We start from the raw sequence: 19,678 nt of genomic DNA, 5'->3' as shown, positions 1-19,678 counted from the left end.
GTGCCTTTAGTTTCACCAGCAGTCACAAATGGGTATCTTTTGGTCATGGAAGAAAACTATACTTTCCACACTATGCATTATATTGCACTGTACTGGGGGATTTCTAAAATAAGAAATACCAATTCAGAACATCTTTGGCTTGTTACAAACTGGACCATAGGAATCGCAAAAGCTATATAATTAGGCTAGAATTTTCTCTCTATTGACCTGCCAGAAGCCTCACTAAACTCAGTTTGGGGCTTTACTTCTGGTTAGAAGTGGCATTTTTATTTTGCAGAGTAAAATATTCACAATAATTATATTTATTAATTAAGCAATTTACTATGACCTGAATCACAGGAAACTGTAGGTAGCAAATGATATTGATATTTAATCTGATTAAAGCACTTTTATTGTAAATCTGTTTTACTGTATATTATTGTATCTTTGCTATTGTTGCATTGGCTATGGAGGCTGCTTTGATAAACCATTCATTGATAAATGTTTGAATATAGTAAAACAAATCACAGTAGTAACAAATAGTACAAAATGATACATTAATATAATAGAGCTAATATTAATGTTAATACATATCAGGCTCTATGACAAGCCAGCTGATAAACAAAATCCATCATTGCATCACTATTGATGGCTTTGCTCTAGAAGTTAGGCAAGAACAAGAACAATGCAAGAATAGGTGGAGGACCCAAATATACAGGAGAAATGCTAAGAAGGTCAACAGCATTGAACTCAGCATGTTTCATCATGACTTTATCATGGATGTTTGGTCATTCCCTTTCCTCTTCCTCCACACCGCAGTCCTGCAGAAGCCCACTTGAAAGCCTCATTTTGTTGTTTTTATCACAAAGGATGTGATTTTAAGTATCTAAAAGAGGATGTTTTGTGCTCTTCAAATGCTTTGAACTACTGCCTCTCGCTAAACTACAGCTAACATGACAGTATTAATTATAAGTATTCCTTGAGTTGCTTGGTCAGTGACCATTCAAAATTACAGCGGCACTGAATGAGGGAGACTTATGACTGGCCTGTGTAGTTGCAATTATTGCAGCATCCCTGTGGTAATGTGATTGCTCAGTGCCCGGCTCACAATTATGTTGCAGTGAGCAGCAGTCAGATGATTGCAATTCTGACGTTCCCTGCCAGCTTCCCACAAACAAAGTCAGTGGGGAAGCTAGCAGGAAGTCACTCTGACTCTCGCTGCTTTTTTGCCCACCTGCACTCCATAGTGCCTACATGTGACACCCCAACCATTGTGATACTTGTCTGTGCTTTAGTTTCTGCCCCTGGCATCTCCCACAGCATCCTCTGGCCATCTTACCTGGGATTGCTACATCTTCCAACTTAGAGACCTGCTCAGTCCTGGGGTTACAATGGCACCTAGAAGTGCAGGATTGTTGTTAACTGAAGTTGACTCATAACATCATGCTTTACGACCACTTTGCTTAGTAACAGAAATTCTGGTCCCAGTTACCATTGTTACCTTTAGTTTGGGAATTGTGGTCCAAAACACTTGGGACTGGACCACAATTTTGTTTGTCTATTCTTTTGTATAAAATCATTAAGATCCACCTTGGATCATAAAAAGACAGGTGGATTGCTCACATTCTTGCTGATATACATATGAAAACTTAAGCTTTAATAACCTTCGAAATAATTCCTTCTCTTTAATACTAATTCCTCAAACTGCTGCTCACAGTATTAGCTCCTGGCTAAATGCTAATTAAAGAATCCAATTACTGATATAATAGGAAGACAAGTGGCAGTTGTAAAAAGTTTGTGTATGTCTTAGAATAAGTAGAGTAGCAACACATGTAACTAGGTCTGCAGATTACATGCTTTAATGAATGTTTGACATTTGTTAGGATTCACCAGCTTTAATTCTGGAATGCTGAGAAAGAAAATATTCCTATAATCACTTATAAGTTCAGTTTGAACGATCAGATACTTGTTCAATAAGAACCATGAAGCAATAGATTCATGCACCCACTTCTTGCCCTTTTACCATCGCTAAATATAGTTTGGTGACTAGTAATTACAAGGAACTATACAGTACTTAATGTTTTTGAAGTAAGCCAGTGTTAAAGGTTAGCTACTAAATCCTAGCATATTAAGATACCATTGGTTTTGATATAACCAGAAGTTATGATTACTTGCAATGTTTTTGCTTTGCTTTGCTGGGTTTAAGTGCATCCTGGGCAATTTCAGAAGACCAATGATTTTTTTTTTAAAAAAAATCTGAATATTCATACAGCTACAGTATAATGGTCAGTTCATAGATGAAGTGATGATTGCAAATATATATGAATTGTTCAAATACACATTCACTTTGTAATAACCATCTGATAAAGTAATTTATTTAGGAGCACTTTAGATCTATGAAACTAAGTGATATGGTGAGTCATTCTCACTGGTAATATATTCTATAATCTACATCAGATTTTAGGAGTATTTATTAGTCAACAGGGAAATCATTTACAGTTTCCTTTTAAATCATATGAAGTTCAGTGGGCTTTATTCACAAAGAAATAGAATAGTATTACTGAATATTATGAAATACTGTATTTCAGTATTATTATAATACTGTTTTTCAGTATTCCTTTAAAAAAATAAAGTTTATTCCACCATTAAAATGGACTTCAGTGCTAGTTATCTCTTGGTTTTTTAAGTCAGTTTAGGCTGCTCCTCCTTGCCAGATTTAAAATAACTGAAGCTATTTAAAAAGACACTTTTTTATAAATAAGATTCATTTGAGAAAGAACAGACATATCTATGAAACTGCATATCTTTGGAAAAGTCTAAAATTGTAATAGTAATATTTAGAAAAGGAATCCAAGGATTCCTTGGTCAACAAGCCTTCCAATGGGAACACTGGTGTTCTGGAGTAGTCGCCACCCCTGGGACATCAGATTTATCCCCATATTAGCTTTCCCAATGTTGTTTGAAATTTTGTAGAGCATATAGGAAGTATGACAATGCTGTTGAGTATTTTGGTTAATGTCATCCTTGACACTGTTGTTTTGCAATGTAGTTTTAGTAAGTGGTTTAGTTTAATTTTAAGGTGGGTATTTTAGCAATAATAATGTTGAAATTGTTTTGTTGTGATCTGCTGAGAGGTTGATATGATTGCAATATGAAATAAATAAACATTATTATTAGGTATTATGCGTTAGAGTTGTAACATATTTTAGGAGCAGGGAGTCATATTACACTTTTCACAAAACTTTTAGGGGTAGATTAGCATTTCTCCCTGTTTTATCATATTTGGCATATGCTGTTGGGGATTTATAATGCCCAACATAATCATATAATTTATAATTTCTTTCTCTTTTTTGTCATAGATTTTTGAAACATATATGTATCGGTTTCAAAAGAGGAACCCTGACTATATTATGAAACTGGGTGATTTTCATTTCTTTTACAGAAAACATTGCCAAAACGTTTGGAGCAATGGGCATATTGGCAATTTTTGGAACTGTGTTCTGGATATTCTCAGCAAATGGGAAGAATGTGTTAGTTCATTAAATGACTCTCATAGAATCATTTATGAAGAATATATATATATATATATACAGTATGTATATAAAAGGTAAAGGTAAAGGTTCCCCCGCACATGCGTGCTAGTCGTTTCCGACTCTAGGGGCCGGTGCTCATCTCCGTTTCATAGCCGAAAAGCCAGCGCTTGTCCGAGGACGTCTCCGTGGTCATGTGGCCGGCATGACTAGACGCCAAAGGCGCACGGAACGCTGTTACCTTCCCACCGTAGTGGTCCCTATTTTTCTACTTGCATTTTTACGTGCTTTCGAACTGCTAGGTGGGCAGAAGCTGGGACGAGTAACAGGCGCTCACTCTGCTACGCGGCACTCGGGATTTGACCCGCCAAACTGCCGACCTTCCGATCGACAAGTTCAGCGTCCTAACCCACTGAGCCACCGCGTCCCTTGTAGTATGTATATATATACATATATATATATATATATATATATATATATATATATATATATATATATACATACTGTATATATATACATATATATATATATATATATATATATATATATATATATATATATATATATATATATATATATATATATATATATATATATATGTATATATGTATATATGTATATGTTTAAGTATTTGTCAAGGCTTTTTGAATGGACATTGCTTATTAACTCTTTCATTCCTGTTTTGGCCCGACTCAGGGCTTATCCACAGGACATAGTCAACTTATGACAGCTCATTATTTGTGCAAATTATTCAAATTGCTAATAAAGAATTTGGGAGGCTAAGATGATCATTTCGAACTCTTTATGTTCTCATCAGTTAGTCATACCCTTTATCTGAGATTCGAACCTGGGCTGATTATATATCAGGCAGTGTTTTAACTACCTGAGCCACGGGTTCTTTCTCTCTTTTATTAGCTGGAAGGCAAGGCAAATGTATGTTTAAGTATTTGTCAAGGCTTTTTGAATGGACCTTGCTAATTAACTCTTTCATTCCTGTTTTGGCCCGACTCAGGGCTTATCCACAGGACATAGTCAACTTATGACAGCTCATTATTTGTGCAAATTATTCAAATTGCTAATAAATATATATATATTTTTCAAAATAAGCAGTGTTTTTCAGCCACACACCATTTTTAGTTTCTAAGGGTATGCCTGAGACTTACGTGTTCCTTTGCGATCCTGTAAGAGTCATTACATTTCAGTTTTTCATGTTTTCTCCAGTGGAGCAGAGCCTGTGATTGCCAGAATTATTCCTTGCAGTACACGGTGGGAAATTCTGGCTCTCCCATCATCCCAGAAAATATGCTTTCCTTTACGAAGGAGAAGATAGCAAACAGCACAGGTGGACTAGCACTGATAATGTTACCTAGTTTTGGTAATGAAATGTCTGTAAGAAAACAAGCAAGCTGAGAGAGCACCAAGGACCACTCCAGGTGGGCCTTAAGAAGGACATCAAGTCCACACCTTGCCTAGAGAATAAGAACCAACCGTAAAGGATTCCATTAAAAAGGCTTCATCTTTTTGTCCTATTCTGGTTTATTCTGCATTTTTCTCCTGTTGAATTCCTTGAGAAAATGATTTGATAATATATTTAACTTGCTTCTCAGGGGCTTCACGCACTGGTAGCACTTCTTTCTTTTCTTTCTTTCTTAAATTTTTCCTTCTCTCTCTCTCTCTTTTTAATCTGTCTCTTTGGCTGGATCACTCCAAATATCTCAAGCAGTACAAGAGACTGAGCAGGAAGATGTCAAGATGGCAGCAGACCCACAGGGCCCAAAGTCAACTAAAAAACCCAAAGCAGCGACAGGAGGCTGTCAAACAAGCAGTACCAGGAAGGAGAAAAAAGGGAAACAAAAAGGTAGGCTGCATGCTGGTCATCACTGAATAACAATAAGACGTATCATTTAAAAAGGGGACAGTACTTAACCGACTGATTTGTTTAAGCATCACATCCTTAAGGAGTTCATGTTATCCACTAAAGTCATCTGAGCTATGATGTGATTTGTCTTCAAACAAATTACAAGATTTTGGGAACATGAAGCATGACGCTCTAATAATAATAATAACAAGGTCACAATAATGCACATCAATAAAATTCTCTGCCTTCCTAAAGTTAGCTCAGGGATCGGCAACCTGAAACAGTGAAAGAGCCACTCGGAACCGGTTCCCTCACAAAAGGAAAAACTGGGAGCCGCAAAAAAATGTGTGCACATGTGCATACATGCGCGCATGCGCAGAACAGGGTTTGACTGAAGAGTGGAGCCAAGGCGAGATATCCACCTACCCTGCATATTTGAATTGATTGGTTGAACTTTTTTAGTCCCACTTTTTTTTTTTTTGGACTGCACATGGCAGAGGACTGGGAGCCGCAGGAGACGGCTGAAAGAGCCGCATGCGGCTCCGGAGCCGCAGGTTGCAGACCTGTGAGTTAGCTTAACCCCAGCTCTCCAAATCTAAATGAAGAAAGGAACTTATGAAAGGATGCTCATACTAGTTTCCACTAAGTTTCCTAAAATGGGTAATCACATGTAGAGCTTGCTGAACACAACCCCCACTTTTGCCCAATTCTTCTTTTCACAAAAGGATGTTCAAAATCTGTTGTACCGGGTGGTGCTGGAAAGGATGATGGTCAAAGCAGTTGCACTTATGTATGTGAGTTGGTCCAGTTTCTCTTGTAAAAGCCTTTAAATTGCATACATTTTCACAACAGCTGTTTATACAGATGTTCCCCTCCTGAAGTGCTTCCTGGTAAGTCCTCTGCATTCACACAATGTACAATGCTTGTGGGTAAAATGCCTTTACACCACAGTGAGTGCACAGGAGACTTTTACTGTTTTTAGAAACAGAAACTGAATACTTTTCAGCCATCAAGATAACTCCTGTCCTCCTCTCTCCTAATTCAATATTTATCAGCTTTGTTTTAACCAGCAATTTTGGTTCTTGTTTCATTTTGAATCAATCCTGCTTGAACTAGGGGGGGAAAAGAGCAAGGTTCAGTACAGTATTAGGTTTATACATGTATCTCTTGTTGCATATGCAAAGCTCCATAAAGCCCTTTGCAAATGACACATGATTGTTTTAAAAAATAGTATGCTTTCATACTGGAATGTTTTTCTTCCACCCTGTCATAAAGACCTCTGTTTAGTGATGAGAACGGCTTTGGATGGGAACTTAAGAGCCTTGGTGGAGCAGTGGGCTAATGCCTCCTTAAGTAACACCAGCTGCCTGCAATTAGTGCAGGTTCGCATCCCACCAGGCTCAAGGTTGACTCAGCCTTCCATCCTTCCGAGGTAGGTAAAATGAGGACCCAGATTGTTGGGGGCAATAAGCTGACTTTGTAATAATGCCGCTTGGGGTGTGTGTGTGAAAGCCCTAATAAGCAGGCATATACATAGAATGAAGGCTACTGCTAAGCTTGTAAGCCGCCCTGAGTCTTCGGAGAAGGGCGGGATATAAATGGAATTAAAATAAAATAAAAATAATAATATCTCAAGAAGCTTGATTCTGTTGTACAAATGCAAACCATGTGACAAATATCATTCCTGGGTTTGGCAAGATTCTCACATTGCTGCTATGTTATCTGTGGTAACTCAGTTCATCCTTTGGTTTATTATTTTGGACAAGAAGTTGCTGAACTTACAAATGTCACTTGAATGTACCCTGCTTCTGAAGATTCATGTAGATTTGCAAAATGCTACCTCCAATGGTGTGTCCTAAAATAGGTATATAGGTAACATACCTTCTTATTCAAAGTGTTCTGATTAATTTTTAGGTTATGCAGAGAAATAACATTATACAATACTTGGCTAAGTCTACAAACATTCATTTGATTTCTGACTCTGTAAAGGCTATTCATTTTAGCCAAAGTGCTGGTGCATTTTCTAATTCTATATTCATTAGACTCTACAAAATGTTCATTGAATGATTTTCTGAATCTCAATCATGAAAGACCCTCTTATAAATTTATTGGGACACAGCCAAATACTGCAGGTGTTCTTCTACAATGTGACTTTTTCTTTAACTGTAGTTACAGATCTGGCCAAAAATGCCTATAGACTATTAAATTTAAAACCAGTTGATTTTCTTTTTTAAACAACGAGCTACATATCTGCCCTCATTAGAAATTAATGGGATATTTCATTTTCAAATAGTGTATTCAAAAGCTAATTTTTAATACCCAGTTTACATTAAGAAAAGGCAGAATTCTGCTTAAAAATGAAGCAAAATTGGGTAAAAAGCCTGAAATGAAAAGCTGTTAATAATAAGTTTAAATGTATGTATATATAGTACTAGTGTATCAATATGTAATAATGTATAACAGCAATATACAGCGTCATGTTGTCATAGTGCCTAATATTTAGGGCTAGAAGTCAGAAGACTGGGAGTTCTAGGCCTACCTTAGGCATGAAAGCTGCCTGGGTGACTTTGGACCAGTCGCTCTCAGCCCACCACCCACAGGATTGATGTTTTGGGGAAAATAGGAGGAGGAAGCAGTGTAACACATGTATGCCATATTTTCCTCTCTTTTTTGAAAGTTTTATTAGTTTTTATAGGGTTGGGGATAAAATGGGATCAGGGTTAGGGTTAGGGTTAAAGTTGGGGGTCAAGGTTGGCGTTAGGGCTGGGGTTTCCCTCAGTAACATTTTAAATATTTGGCAAACAGGATATTGTCTGGGTACATATATGTAGACAACAGTAATAGATATAATAATTGATAACAATAATAAATATGATTAATTATCATAGGCAGTGTTAATTAATCAATCCATAGTATTCTTCTTACTAATATATATTCAAAATTACATATTGCATTCCTTTCTCTCTAATTCGTTTTTCTAGCCATTGATAAAATAGCTAATATTTATGTTTCTAAACTATGATAAGATTAAGAATTGTACTCACTGAAGTGTATTTGCTGGTAAGACAGACCCTGTGGGTAGAATAGATGGTCCCTGCCCCCTCCCAATGTGCCAGAGCTTGGAGAACAATCCAGGTTCAGTGGAAAGGAAAGGGTATACTATAAAGAGAAAGGAAAAAGGGGAAAGTCCTTTTTTAATGTATGGATGGGTGCAACTTCAGCAGTCAAATAGAAATAATATGTTTTCTATTTGTACCCTATATTTGAACTTGGAGAACTTGGTCTGTGCAGGCAGTGGAATATGATAGCTGTAGGTTGAAGGAATGATTTCCCCCCCCCCCCGAGATTCCACCATTGGTGGTGATGGGGTTAAATACAGGTAGTCCTTGACCTATAATGTTTCATAATGCGTCAACTTCCCTCCGTTCAGTGCGCTCCCACAGAGAGGGCCTCCTCAGGGTGCCTCCGATCAAAGAATGTCGACTGGTGGCCCCCAGGGGGAGGGTGTTCTCTGTGGGCGTGCCAGACCTGTGGAACCGCTTGCCGGTTGAGCTCCGGATGGCCCCCGACCTTCGCTCCTTCCGGCGGGATCTAAAAACTTAGTTATTTGAGCAATCCGGCCTGGTTTGATGGGGTTGGGGTTGGGTTTTTAACATGGTTTTATTATTGTATATATCGGGCATAATTATTTAATTGTTTTTTAACTTTTGTACTTTGTTTTTTAATATTTATTTATTTTATTTATTGATTGATTGATGGGATTTATATCCCGCCCTATCTCCCAAAGGACTCAGGGCGGCTAACAACAAACATATAATAAGTACAGAAATCAAGATAAAAATAAAATTAAAATCATCTGTGCAATAAATTAAAATTAAAAGTTAAAAAATAAATTAAAAATTCTAAATATAATTAATTAAAATGCCTGTCAGTCCAGGTCAGCCTGGTGGAACAGGAGTGTTTTGAGGCCGCGGCGAAAGGATTGGAGATTTTGGGCCATCCGAAGCTCAAGGGGGAGCTGATTCCATAGGGCTGGCGCTCCCACAGAGAAGGCCCTCTCCCTGGGGGTCGCCAGCCGACATTGCCTAGCTGACGGTACCCTGAGGAGGCCTTCTCTGTGTGAGCGTACTGTACATTGCCCTGTACACCACCCTGAGTCCTTCGGGAGAAGGGCGGTATAAAAATTTAATAAATATAAATATATAATATTTTGTGACTGGAGTTACAATGGCACTGAAAAAGTGACTTATGACCATTTTTCACATTTAAGATTGTTGCAGCATCCCCATGGTCACATGATCAACATCTGATTGCATGATCAAAATTCAGTTGGTTCATATTTATGACCGTTGCAGTGTCCTGGGGTTATGTGATCACCTTTTGCAACCTCCTCCCAAGCAAAGTCAATGGGGAAGCCAGATTCACTTAACCATGTTACAAACTTAACAACTGCTGCGATCCACTTAACAATTGTGGCAAGCAGTGTTGTAAAATGGGGCAAAACTCACTTAACAAATGTCTTGCTTAGCAACATAAATTTTGGGCTCAATTGTAGTCTAAAGTTGCAAATGTTTCAAATCCTCAGAAAACAGGAACTGCAGGTAAAGACATAATGTGTGTAGAGAAAGCACTGTCTTGTGCACATGAGGGGATATTTGTGCCCCTGATCCACATGCAAAGAATTTCTTGCTGCAGAGAATTTATACTTATTTGCTAGATAGGCCCTACAATAGTTGTAGATGGAAGTTTTCTTCCAAATAGAAGGTATTACTTTTAAAAAGCTGAGGAGAAAAGTTGCAAACAGTATATGCTACACAGTAATGGTCAAAATAAACCTTAAAATGTGGGCATGAGTATAAGGAATAGATTGGAGATCTGTAGGCACTGACTTTAAATCTCAGACTAATCCTATCTAGTGTAGAAACCTATTTTATTAGATTGTATAACAAATGTAGTTCCTTGGTATTTATTATAACAACAACAACAATGATGATAATAATAATAAAGTTGGAAAGGATCTTGAAGGTCATCTAGTCCAAACCCCTGCTCAGGCAGGAAACCCTATACCATTTCAGACAAATGGCTATCCAGTCTCTTCTTAAAAACTTCCAGTGTTGGAGCATTCACCACTTCTGGAGGCAGGTTGTTCCACTGGTTAATTGTTCTAACTGTCAGGAAGTTTCTCCTTAGTTCTAAGTTGCTTCTCTCCTTGACTAGTTTCCATCCGTTGCTTCTTGTCCTGCCTTCAGGCGCTTTGGAGAATAGCTTGATTCCTTCTTCTTTGTGGCAGCCCCTGAGATATTGGAACACTGCTATCATGTCACCCCTCGCCCTTCTCTTCATTAAATTAGACATACCCAATTCCAGCAACCGTTCCTTATATGTTTTAGCCTCCAGTCCCCTAATCATCTTTGTTGCTCTTCTCTGTACTCTTTCTAGAGTCTCAACATCTTTTTTACATCGTGGTGACCAAACTGGATGCCGTATTCCAAGTGTGGCCTTACCAAGGCATTGTAAAGTGATATTAATACTTCACGTGATCTTGATTCTATCCCTCTGTTAATGCAGCCTAGCACTGTGTTGGCTTTATTGGCAGCTGTAGCACATTGCTGGCTCCTATTTAAGTGATTGTCCACTAGGACTCCGAGATACTGGATGCAGTTTTGACTCCAACTCTTAACATTTGAGAATTCCCTGCATCTCAGTGCTTTTTCATTAAACTACTGCATAAAAAGAAACAATGCACATGATAGCAGTGTTTTAGTATCTCAGGGGCTGCCACAAAGAAGAGGGAGTCAAGCTATTCTCCAAAGCACCTGAAGGCAGGACAAGAAGCAACGGATGGAAACTAACCAAAGAGAGAAGCAACCTAGAACTAAGGAGAAGTTAGAACAATTAATCAGTGGAATGACTTGCCTCCAGATGTTGAGGGTGATGCATCACTGGAGGTTTGAAGAGACTTCACAGCCACTTGCCTGGAATGGTGTAGAATTTCCTGCCTGAACAGGGAGTTGGACTGGAAGACCTCCAAGGTCCCTTCCAACTCTGTTATTCTGCTCTGGTTTGTTAAGTTGCATTAAATTCATCCATTACGAGGTGCTGATTTTGGCGGAATGCTATGGAAATTCAGTAGATGATACATCAGAAAATACCGCCTCCTTACACAATCCTCAGCGAATTTTTTTTCTAAAATCACGTTCTCATAGAAATGTCATTGAAAATACTATGATCCTGTTAGCTGTCTACAGTTTTAAAATATGGGTCACTTAAAAATCAAGAGATATGAATTAGATCTAAGTCTTGCTGATGAAGTGACTTTCTGGTAAGCTGTACGCAAAAGTAAATTTTATTTTAAAAAAGAGACGAGGCGTGTTTTTTTTAAAAAAAACCTCTTTTCTGATCATTCTTATTTTAAAGCAATCCAGCCTTTCCTTCAAGAGTTACAGAGGCAGCTTTCAGTAGGGATGGAGTTTTATTAGTCATGCTTTAGAATTCTAATGTGCAGATGTCACCATGGTGGAGACACTAGGCTTTTGAGTATATTAAATATTCCAAGGAAAAAAGCCGCAGCCGGCTCTACATCCGCTCAAACTAGTTTGTTTATTCTGCAGTTATGTATGCAGTAGGGATGGACCAAAACTGCTTAACACAAGTTCAGTGTTGTTTTAATTGGAAGCAGATCCTAAACTAAAGAAGTCAAGTGTGTGTGCGGTAGAATTTCATAATGTAGTTTTAGTAGCAAATTAGCTTTACAGTATTTATTTATTTCTGGGTTAGAACGCTGAGCTTGTCGATCAGAAAGTCGGCAGTTTGGCGGGTCGAATCCCGAGTGCCGCGTAACAGAGTGAGCGCCTGTTACTCGTCCCAGCTTCTGCCAACCTAGCAGTTCGAAAGCACCTAAAAATGCAAGTAGAAAAATAGGGACCAGTACGGTGGGAAGGTAACAGCGTTCCCTGCGCCTTTGGCTTCTAGTCATGCCGGCCACATGACCGCGGAGACGTCCTCGGACAAGCGCTGGCTCTTTGGCTTTGAAACGGAGATGAGCACCGGCCCCTAGAGTCGGAAATGACTAGCACACATGTGTGGGGGAACCTTTACCTTTAACAATAGTATAGCACCTCCACTAAGTTATTTTACTGCTTTTTCAGGTCTTTTTCCCCCCTTCCGTCTTAACATTTATGAAATTGAGTTGCTGGTATGTTCTGCTCTGCATATCACTTGGAGCCCTGTCCCTGTTCTTCAAATTGTACTGAAGTTAAGATAATACAGTAAGACCTGGAGACACGGGTTCAAATCCACCTTCAGATGGAAGCTCTGAGATGATTTTAGGCCATACAATCTCTTTTAATCCAGTTTAGCTTACACAGCAGTTATGAGGAGGAAAAAATACAGAGTGCTATATACACCACATTCCTGAAGGAAAAGTAGACTAAAAATCTTAGCTAACAAATAATTCTAAAACTTGTAAATATTAATTAAATGAACTGGGCTGGATCTTTGTTGACATCTAGTGGTTATCTGGATAGTTGCCACCTTATAAAAGAACGTCATTTACTTCTGTTTGTCCAGTAGGCAAATGATGTCTTTTATATGCATAGGCTTTAAAAAAAAACCCAACCCTCTAATCTACTTTGTGTTTCTGTTTTGTTGATGAAACAAAAAATAGTAGCCAAAGAGGGAAATAGATCATATTATCCATTTTTTTGCATGAAAAGTTGTTAAAACATTAACATTTTGTAATAATGACTAATTGTTTCCAATTTCTTCATTTTTTAAAGCCTTATAGAATGAGAAGTGCATAAACTGCTTTACAAAAGATTCAAAATATTTTATTATTTCAAAATACACTTCCCTCTTTCCAAATTAGAAAACTATATATGGACATAAATTATTTTATTGTTTATATTTTCAATCAGATTAATAACCAAAATTGCCTAAGTGGACTTCAGATTTCCTTTAAAAGCCATTTTCAAATATAACTGAAGAAAGATGTGACTTTTATATATATAGAGAGGTAGAGGTTCCCCCGCACATGCGTGCTAGTCGTTTCCAACTCTAGGGGCCGGTTCTCATCTCTGTTTCAAAGCCGAAGAGCCAGCACTTGTCTGAGGACGTCTCCGTGGTCATGTGGCCAGCATGACTAGACGCCAAAGGCGCACGGAACGCTGTTTATTTATTTTATTTATTTATTTTATTGGATTTATATACTGCCCCTCTCCCAAAGGACTCAGGGCAGTGTACAGGGCAGTTAAAACATGGTATACAAAGTTAAAAAGTAAATTAAGTTAAGTTAGCCCCAACAAGACAAATTCTAAAGTTTAAAATCCCAATCCCTCAGTCCAGGCCGGCAAGCTCAAATAACCAGGTTTTCAGGTCGCGGCAAAAAGAGCGAAGGTTGGGAGCCATCCGGAACTCAACAGGAAGCTGATTCCAGAGGGCGGGCGCACCCACAGAGAATGCTCTCCCCCTGGGGGCCGCCGGCCGGCACTCCCTGGCCGACGGCACCCTGAGGAGGCCCTCTCTGTGGGAGTGCACAGGACGATGGGAAGTTGATGCCGGCAGAAGGTGCTCCCGTAAATAATCTGGACCCATGTCATTTAGGGCTTTATAGGTCATCACCAGCACCTTGAATCTCACCTGGAGGGCAATTGGAAGCCAATGCAGCTCGCGAAGCAGAGGTGTTACATGGGAGTATCGGGAGACCCCCATCACAACTTGCGCGGCCGCATTCTGCACCAGTTGGAGCCTCCGGGTGGTCCTCAAGGGCAGCCCCATGTAGAGAGCATTGTTACCTTCCCACCGTCGTGGTCCCTATTTTTCTACTTGCATTTTTACATGCTTTCGAACTGCTAGGTTGGTAGAAGCTGGGACGAGTAACAGGCGCTCACTCTGTTACGCGGCACTTGGGATTCAACCCGCCAAACTGCCGACCTTCTGATTGACAAGCTCAGTGTCCTAATTCATTGAGGCACCCCGTCCCCATACACACACACACACACACACACACACACACACACACACACACACACACATAACATTACATTACATTATATTACATTATATTAATTTTATGACATTGCTGCAATTCTTGGTTGGTAGGTATTGATGGTCCAGCTGCTTTTCAAGATGAAGTACAGGTAGCAGGGAGCCAAGTTCAAATTCTTACTGTTGGAGAATCTTGCCATGATGAGGATGATGGAGAGATGATAGCTACCAGCCAACAACAAGGCAAACAAGACATTAGAGTAACAATGCAGAAGAAAGGTAAGAACTCAGTGATATTTTCAAATATTTTTGGCATCATGGTGTCTGCAGGATGAGGGAAGAGCAAAAGTAAACATATACTTTTTAATATCATCATCATCAATCATCATCATCATGATCTCTCTCTCACACACACACACACACACACAAATACTTGCAAAATTGTGCCAGTATGCATCCCTATGGCATTGTTAGATAACAAAAAAGATTGAGGGTTCATATAGTTTGTGCATAGGCATTATCTAGGGCAAGTAAATTATGCAGTGTACAAAGGTGAAGGTTCATTATATGCTTACCTGTCTCTCCATACAAAAAATGCTAATGGGTTGTATTGTAATCCCGCAGTGATCAAATGTATCCATTAGGAAAACTTAGTTTGAAGCCTGGGATATGCTATTAGCAATAAGCAAAATTCATAAAATACAGTAGATAGTCGAGCTTGGCAGCCTCCAACTGATATTAGAAATATGTCTGATTCCTCCAGTGTCAGGGCCTCTCCACATGCCATCTAATAAGCAACAGAAGGGAATTAGAAAAATATCTGGCAGATGTTTTGTGTGTTTTACAATTGTTTAGTCCTGGATTGAATTTATCTGCTTAACATGTTATTTCCCCATGAAGCTTCTAGAACCGTGGTGGCGAACCTATGGCACGTGTGCCACAGGTGGCACGCAGAGCCCTCTCTGTGGGCACACGCACCATCGCCCCAGTTCTAGGACTTCAGCTGGGTTTTATAAAACCTTTTCGCTTTAGGCCTCCACTGCCGTGTGCAAGAAAAAAAAAGTTTCAATCAATCAACTTCAACTTCTCACGGGAAAAAAAAGATCTTGCAAAGTTGGAGTTGATTGATTGAACTTTTTCGTCCCACCCAGTCTGCCATTACCACTGCAGCCACGCCCACTCAATGGGCCACGCCCACCTGGCACCTGACCATACACAAGTGGGTTTTGGGTTGCAGTTTGGTTACTCGGTCTCTAAAAGGTTCGCCGTCACTGTTCTAGAAACTCTTGCTGTAATTTGGTAGATAAATTAAGTGGACAGGAAATACGGATTAGGCAAAAAGGCACCAAATGTTTCATTTAATATTCTTGTCAACATTATCACTAGTAGCAACAGTTATTAGGAAATATTCTGCTCTTCATTTCTTTTTCAATGAAGCAAATTAAAAGAACAAATAACATTTTGTTACATTTTACCAAAGTTCCACTTCTTAAGTACTGTCAATACTGTTATTGTAAGAATTTGAATATGAGCAGACATTAGTAGATCTTACATGGTCTTAAAAGCATCATTTTGATAGATAACTGCTACATTGCACTACTAAGAGAAGCCTAAATACCTTAGTTTTGCACCTGTGCACTCTAGGAATTTAAGAACAATTGAATCCAGTGCCACTGAATTGGCAAGTACAGAATTATGCCATACAGTGCCAGCCTTTGTGGGTACACAATTGAAAAAGAAATGATGAAAGGCCCATATGTAAGACTAAGATGCAAAATGCATTGGCGTAAGATTTGACATGTTGAGTTGAACCAGTTTGCTTAAGCAGGATTTTGCCCTTTAAAGGCAGGGCATAAAGGCAGTTTCACTCTTCTGCAGTCCAAGGTGTGGATTTTTCCTAGTACTTCAAAACTGATGGAGATGAGAAGCTCTGATATAGTACATAAAATGCATGTTCTGAGAGCAAGCAGTTTTGATTATGCGGTAGCCATATGGTCTATAAATATAATGACTGTCTCTTAGGCATTTCAAGTAGCATGAATTTTGATGAAGAGGAGGATGAGGAAGATGAAGATAGCTCAAGTTCCTCACAATTAAATAGTAATACCCGACCAGGTTCTGCAACAAGCAAGAAGTCAAATAAGGTGAGTGATCTGATGCGCTGGACTTAAACAGACCTGAGAGTTACCTAAACTAGACATTTACAGTAACTTAGACTCATCTTGTCTGTATGGAGTCTTCATAACAATTTTTCCCCTCAAAAGATTTCATGTCTGTCCTGAGCTCTTTGCTAAAGTATAGAACCATTTCTTATTTCATTTACTCTTTTCACTTTTTTTGATGCAGCTGTAACACCACATCTGCAGCATGATATTCCACAGGATGCAGAAATGGAACAAGGAATTGCTTCCACACATTTTTTGCAATTTATTCCATTAATTCTTTCAGGCATACAAAGAGCTGAATTAAAGCTGTTTATAAAAGGATAAAAACTTCACAATAGAATCTGATAGTATTCTGTGAATGGGGAATGATTGGTGAAACTGGCACTGCCAATGAAGGATATTTTTAGGAAAAAAATATAGCATACAAAATAGAAAGTTTAGCATTGAAAGCTAAACATTCACAGTGCAGGGTGGAAAAAGTATGTGAACCCCTAGCCTAATGACTTCTCCAAGAGCTAATTGGAGCCAGGAGTGAGCCAACCTTGACTCCAGTCAGTGTGATGATATTGGATGTGTTGCTGACAGCCATCCTGCCCTTTAAAAACACACACCTGTTTTGGGTTTACTGGTCTCAAGAAGCACTGTCTGATGTGAACCATGCCTCGCAGAAAAGAGCTCTCAGAAGACCTACGATCAAGAATTGTTGATTTGCATGAAGCTGGAAAGGGTTACAAAATTATTTTAAAAGCCTTGATGTTCATGTGTCCACGGTAAGACAGACTGTCTACAAATTGAGAAAGTTTAGCACTGTTGCTACTTTCCCTAGGCGTGGTCGTCCTGTAAAAATGACTGCAAGAGCACAGTGCATAATGCTTAATGAGGTAAAGAAGAATCCTAGAGTGTCAGCTAAAGACCTACAGAAATCTCTGGCACATGCTAACATTTTTGTTGACACATCTACAATAAGGAAAACATTAAACAAGAATGGAGTACATGGGAGGACACCACGGAGGAAGCCATTGCTGTCCAAAAAAATATTGCAGCACGTTTGAAGTTTGCAAAAGAGCACCTGGATGTTCCACAGCACTACTGGCAAAATATACTGTGGACAGATGAAACCAAAATTGAGTTGTTTGGGAAAAACACACAACACTGTATGGAGAAAAAAAGGCACAGCACACCAACATCAAAACCTCATCCCCACTGTAAAACATGGCGGAGGGAGCATCATGGTTTGGGGCTGCTTTGCTGCCTCAGGGCCTGGACGGATTGTTGTCATTGATGGGAAAATGAATTCCAGAGTTTATCAGGACATTTTTCAGGAAAAGGTACGACCATCTGTCCGCCAACTGAAGCTCTGCAGCAGATGGGTGATGCAACAGGACAATGACCCAAAGCATAGAAGTAATTCAACAAAACAATGGATTCAACAGAACAGAATGTGCCTTCTGGAGTGGCCCAGTCAGAGTCCTGACCTCAACCCGATTGAAATGCTGTGGCATGACCTTAAGAGAGCGATTCACACCAGACATCCTAAGAATATTGCTACACTGAAACAGTTTTGTGAAGAGGAGTGGTCCAAAATTACTCCAGATCGTTGTGCAGGTCTGATCTGCAACTACAGGAAATGTTTGGTTGAGGTTATTGCTGCCAAAGGAGGGTCAACCAGTTATTAAGTCCAAAGGTTCACATACTTTTTCCACCCTGCACTGTGAATGTTTCCATCTTATGTTCAATTAAAACATGACAACAGCTAATGTTTGTGTAGTATTATTTTAAGCAGACTGTGTTTTTCTATTGTTGTGACTTACATGATGTTTAGAGCACATTTTATGGCCAATTCATGCAAAACACGTAATCCCAAAGGGTTCACATACTTTTTCTTGCAACTGTGTGTGTGTGTGTGTGTGTGTGTGTGTGTGTGTGTGTGTGTGTGTGTATACAGTCATGGCCGAAATTGTTGGCACCCCAGAAATTTTTCAAGAAAATCAAGTATTTCTCACAGAAAAGTATTGCAGGAACACATGTTTTGCTATACACAGATTTATTCCCATTTGTGTGTATTGGAACACAACAAAAAAGGGAGGAAAAAAAGCAAATTGGACATAATGTCAAACAAAACTCCAAAAATGGGCCGGACAAAATTATTGGCACCCTTAACTTAATATTTGGTTGCACACCCTTTGGAAAAAATAACTGAAATCAGTCGCTTCCTATAACCATCAATAAGCTTCTTACACCTCTCACCCGGAATTTTGGACCACTCTTCCTTTGCAAACTGCTCCAGGTCTCTCTTATTGGAAGGGCGCCTTTTCCCAACAGCAATTTTAAGATCTCTCCACAGGTGTTCAATGGGATTCAGATCTGGACTCATTGCTGGCCACTTCAGAACTCTCCAGCACTTTCTTGCCATCCATTTCTGGGTGCTTTTTGACGTATGTTTGGGGTCATTGTCCTGCTGGAAGACCCAAGATCTCGGACGCAAACCCAGCTTTCTGACACTGGGCTCTACAGTGCAACCCAAAATCCTTTGGTAATCCTCAGATTTCATGATGCCTTGCACACATTCAAGGCACCCAGTGCCAGAGGCAGCAAAACAACCCCAAAAGATCATTGAACCTCCACCATATTTCACTGTAGGTACTGTGTTCTTTTCTTTGTAGGCCTCATTTCATTTTCGGTAAACAGTAGAATGATGTGCTTTACCAAAAAGCTCTAGCTTGGTCTCATCTGTCCACAAGACGTTTTCCCAGAAGGATTTTGGCTTACTCAAGTACATTTTGGCAAACTGTAATCTTGCTTTTTTATGTCTCTGTGTCAGCAGTGGGGTCCTCCTGGGTCTCCTGCCATAGCGTTTCATTTCATTTAAATGTCGACGGATAGTTCACTCTTACACTGATGCTCCCTGAGCCTGCAGGACAGCTTGCATTTCTTTGGAACTTGTTTGGGGTGTTTATCCACCATCTGGACTATCCTGCGTTGCAACCTTTCATCAATTTTTCTCTTCTGTCCATGACCAGGGAGATTCGCTACATTGCCATGGGTTGCAAACTTCTTGATAATGTTGCGCACTGTGGACAAAGGCAAATCTAGATCTCTGGAGATGGACTTGTAACCTTGAGATTGTTGATATTTGTCCACAATTTTGGTTCTCAAGTCCT

At 39.3% G+C, this 19,678-nt stretch overlaps 1 protein-coding gene across 1 annotated transcript in view; it reads left to right on the top strand.

Annotated features, from left to right (window-relative positions):
• The window catches only part of TUB (TUB bipartite transcription factor), a gene marked incomplete at both ends in the record, with an annotated part of 75,612 nt that overhangs the window by 37,124 nt on the left and 18,810 nt on the right, over positions 1-19,678 (top strand). The window contains 3 exons of the mRNA XM_083363116.1: positions 5,230-5,367; positions 14,467-14,631; positions 16,375-16,496. Coding sequence (XP_083219242.1) covers positions 5,230-5,367; positions 14,467-14,631; positions 16,375-16,496 — 425 coding nt within the window. The remainder of the gene's footprint in view (positions 1-5,229; positions 5,368-14,466; positions 14,632-16,374; positions 16,497-19,678) is intronic.

The sequence above is a fragment of the Vipera ursinii genome (assembly GCF_947247035.1).
Source record: "Vipera ursinii genome assembly, chromosome: 1".
NCBI lineage: Eukaryota > Metazoa > Chordata > Lepidosauria > Squamata > Viperidae > Vipera > Vipera ursinii.
Note: the sequence above shows the minus strand (reverse complement) of the source record. Positions and strands in the feature narration are given on the sequence as shown.